Source organism: Penaeus monodon, chromosome 19, assembly GCF_015228065.2.
Source record: "Penaeus monodon isolate SGIC_2016 chromosome 19, NSTDA_Pmon_1, whole genome shotgun sequence".
NCBI lineage: Eukaryota > Metazoa > Arthropoda > Malacostraca > Decapoda > Penaeidae > Penaeus > Penaeus monodon.
The window spans coordinates 19,201,372-19,205,512 of record NC_051404.1 but is presented as its reverse complement, the minus strand read 5'-3'; the positions used below and the strand labels follow the sequence as shown (position 1 = coordinate 19,205,512).

General features: G+C 37.9%; 1 protein-coding gene across 2 annotated transcripts in view; it reads left to right on the top strand.

Annotated features, from left to right (window-relative positions):
* Positions 1-4,141, top strand: part of LOC119585115 (GTPase-activating protein skywalker-like) — a 10,429-nt gene that overhangs the window by 2,420 nt on the left and 3,868 nt on the right. Inside the window, exons 2-10 of one of the 2 annotated variants that reach the window (XM_037933745.1) lie at positions 848-1,125; positions 1,294-1,407; positions 1,570-1,788; positions 1,999-2,149; positions 2,281-2,469; positions 2,594-2,718; positions 2,839-2,949; positions 3,070-3,240; positions 3,393-3,638. In XM_037933745.1, the coding sequence (XP_037789673.1) occupies positions 848-1,125; positions 1,294-1,407; positions 1,570-1,788; positions 1,999-2,149; positions 2,281-2,469; positions 2,594-2,718; positions 2,839-2,949; positions 3,070-3,240; positions 3,393-3,638 (1,604 nt within the window). Of the gene's footprint in view, positions 1-345; positions 1,126-1,293; positions 1,408-1,569; positions 1,789-1,998; positions 2,150-2,280; positions 2,470-2,593; positions 2,719-2,838; positions 2,950-3,069; positions 3,241-3,392; positions 3,639-4,141 lie in introns of both variants that reach the window. The other variant, XM_037933744.1, reaches the window with a different exon arrangement.

Below are 4,141 nucleotides of genomic sequence, written 5' to 3'. Positions count from 1 at the left end.
TCCACATCCATTTGAAGAGACAATAACCATGGCCGAGTTCCTTTCATGCTATTGCTGTTCCTCGAATCACATGTTCTGGGGATCAAGTGTCATGCTGAATGTGCGATTAGGATACTGTGGCCTTCGTCCTCTCTCCGGATGGAATACGATTTCCATAAATCAACAATAATGAGAGCTTTTCCTGTGTTTGCCTAGGGAAGAATTCAGTGGTTGGGGTAAAGTGCTGAATGAATAAAGTCAGGAGTGGAAAGGTGGGGTTGTGTGGGTGATTGTAAATGTGAAAATAAGAGGGTATTTCTTTGTGAAGTATAAGACATATGTTTATTTTGTCTCTATTTATTTCAGGATAGACTGAATCCAATTATGTGAAAAAAACAGAAAGCAGATTGAAAGACTAAACAGAAAGACAATATATACCTAGTTTTGATGTGAAAATTCAGAAAATAAGAATGTGGCCCTTTCTCTGGCAGCTGATACTCACCTATCCTTCTGTCCCTCTTAAATCCTGATTCTTTCTGTCATCACTTCAAATTTATCTATATTTCTATATTTAACTGATTATTTGTTTGCTTTATTGAGTAGCTAATTTACTTTCATAAGGTTGCATTTTTGAGCAATTTAGGTTTAATGTTGGGGTCTTTTTTGACTTAAAATATTAAACCATGTGCCTAGAATAAATCAAATATTCATTGTTTCAAAATACTTAAGATAAAGAAAGCAACAGGTGTATCCTAAGTCCTCCCATCCTAATCCTCCCTGACTGACATCCTCCATCCTACGTTCCCAAATCCTTCCAAGATGCTGACCTACGACCTTATTGCTGATGTTTACCCCGCCGCTTTTGCAGCCACGCGTGGTGTCGCCTGCCGGCATGATGAGGGCAAGAACCACCCTCATAGATCACGGTTAACCAAACGGCAGCAGAACCAGAGCGGCAATCAACACCACAGCCGTTGTCAACAGAAGAGCAAGTCCCAATCACCACTCAGGCAGTACACTGCAGATTCCTGTGACACCCCTGGGTACACTGACAGTGTTCAGCACAGATACCCAGAAGAGCAGGAAATTCTCTATAACACCAGCAACAACAACGACAGTAATCGACTTGATCTCAACAACCTGAAGGTAATGTGTCAGAAAGGTTTATTTCTTGTTTATACTTTTTTTATATAGCTTACAAAATTAACTTGAACCCATTCATCTCCAAAAGGAATGGGAATTATCTTTCTTTGGGAAATATAGATCAGAAGGAACCATGTCTGTAATTTAATGAATGTAATCAAATCTTTCCAGATTGTGCATGAAAAATCAATACATGTTCCAGTTTCTGCTTACCCCAAATCCTTCATTCAGTGGCCCGTTGACGGCTCCACAAAAAACAAACGTATTGCAGAAGTAAAGAAACAGGTATGGGTTGCTGCTGAAGTGCAGTATGCAAAGATGACTATGGTGTTATATATGAAATTTCATAATGTCTTAACCAGCATAAACTTTAATTCAAAAATGCTTCTTTAAAATACTTATTATTTAACAAATAAGCTTACATCAATTGCTTCGTTCCTCCTAAAGGTGAAACTCCTCGGAGAGCTCATCAAGATGACTGTCGGGGGAGGCCAGCATGATGAATCCCTTGCAGATGACAAGACCCCCACCAATCCCCCACCCTTCTCTGACCATGTCGACATGTCCAGAATCCCCGCATATGCCCTTGTCCACTCAGCCGAAGATGGATCTCAACCCAAATGGGATGATATCAAGGAGCTTATTAATGCAGGCAAAATGAAGGAGGTAAATATGCGGATGGATGTTTGCACTATCCTAAGTTGTGGATGAAGTGAGAGGAGTGGCTGGATAAAGTTTGTGATTGGAATAGATTTGTTAATTTTGTTGGTATTAGTTCATTTTATGTTCACATATGTTACACATGATTTAAGAGAGATACCCGTGGTCAGTAACATCTTTTGATAATATATTTACTAATACATGTGAAATTTCCAGGCCAAAATTATGGTACGTGAAGCAGATTGGAGTCTTGCCAGCCCAGTCCGTGAGGAATTATGGAAAGAAATGTGCCGGCATCATTCAACAGAAAAAGACTTCAGTGATTATTACTACTGGGACACTGTCAAGCAGATTTATGGAACCACTGGTAGGATATTTTTCATTAATATGTTTTTTTGGCATTAGGATATTTAGTAAATTGCAAGGTATGAAATTTCCTTTGAATTTTAGCAATGCAGAATATTCCTCATATTCTAGATATTTATTTATTACCAACAGAACTCAGTGAGTGCCATGCTCAACTGCCAGCCTTCATTGACACCCACCATACAGTCTCTCACTGCCTGTCCCCAAGAGGAGTCTCTGCCTGCGAACGTGTCATCTCTGTCATTGCTTTCTCCCACCCAGCCATCACATATGCTCCATCACTTTATTCTCTGACATCTGTACTCCTTCATTACATGGATGGTAAGTTTTTTGTCTTTATTTTTGACAGTAATTGTTTTAATTTTGTTAGGTGTGAAATTTTGTTTTCTGGTGAAATAAGTATTCATAGAATTTGTAGTCTTGACAAAACAATTCTTGTTTGCAGAAACCGATGTGTACAACTGCATGTCTGTGTTGGTTTCTGGTTCCCAGAACAAATTCATCACACAGACCAAAGTGTCCCATGAAGCCACTTGGAGAGCAGCCATGATCCTAGCCAGAAAACACATTGTAAGTACATATAGAATTACTTTCATGGTTGTACGATTATAAGATGTACATGTTTTCAAATTGTTGAAAGTAATTTTTGGCGGATTATTAATATGGATACATTTATCTCCTCTTTTACAGCGAGGTTCCTTCTCAACTCTTTCTAAATTTGGTGTCACACAAGAACAGATTGAAGAAGGATTCCAGAATTGGCTTTGGTGGATCCTTGCCTCACTTCCTCTAACTCACTTGGTGTGTATTATTGTTTTACTGAGTTCACTTGGTATTTTATTCCTTTATGAATTATATATTTTATAAAGTGAAATATACAAAATATAGTTCCTTAATTTGATTGTGTTTCCATTACAACAGGTAAGAGTTCTTGACTGCTTCCTATTTGAAGGGGCCAAAGTTTTGCTTCGAACTGCTCTTGCTATTTTCCACCTGTTTGTCAAGGCAGTTATGAATGATTCTTCCATGGCTGCATCTCTTCCTTCACGTGGGCTTAAAGAAGCTATTTGCCGATTTTGTCAAAATATCCAGGTAAGTTTTGCAAGATTTGAAATGTTTTGACAAAATTAAATCATATTTTGTGTTAGTCAAGTAATATATATATTTTCCCTTCCAAAGTTATTATTAGGAGAGTATTGTGTTTTCACTTGACTTAAACTCATACATTGATTTTTTATCCTCAGGTACCCACACAGAAATTACTAAAAACAGCATTTGGCATTCGTGGATTTAGCAAGTCTGAAATCACCAAAGTTATTGTCCAGACTGAGATGTTCCTGAAGAGCCAGCGCAGCATGGGTGGCACAGGTAGTGGATCTGGAGTTCCAGAAGTGCCAGCATTAACACGTTCGGTGTCCCTGGAAGGCCTGCCAACATCAGAAACCCAGGCTGACATTCAGATGATGTCCCATACCTTAACAATCAAGGAGGTGAGTTGAAAGCTAATGGAAGATGAGGCCATACATGCTGTATTTCATATTTGTGCACATCATCCTGGGTATTTTTCGTAGTATAGTGGTTGTTCCCTGGGAACTGTAACATAATTTGTAGCAGTTAAAGTTATCATATGGGAATAAATGCATTTCCATTCTGTAAATTTTCATTTTTTGGTAGGTTCCCTAGGAACTGTAACAAGTTTTGTAGCAGCAAAAATATGGGAAAACATGTTTTCATCCTGTAAATTTTAATTTATGTTGTTGATTTTTCGTAGAATTATCGAGTCCTATGTGCTTTTAGGTATTTTCCTCCCTGCTAAACTTTATCACTAACAGAATTGATCTTCTTAAACTCTTTTTCTATTTCTCTAAAACAGTCTGCAACAGGAAATCACTTGAGTGTATGTATGCTTTTTTGAATAATATGTAGACCATCCTCTTCTAGCTTAAGAGTTTCCTTTCCTTCCAATAATATGAAAAATTGTTTAAGATCATCA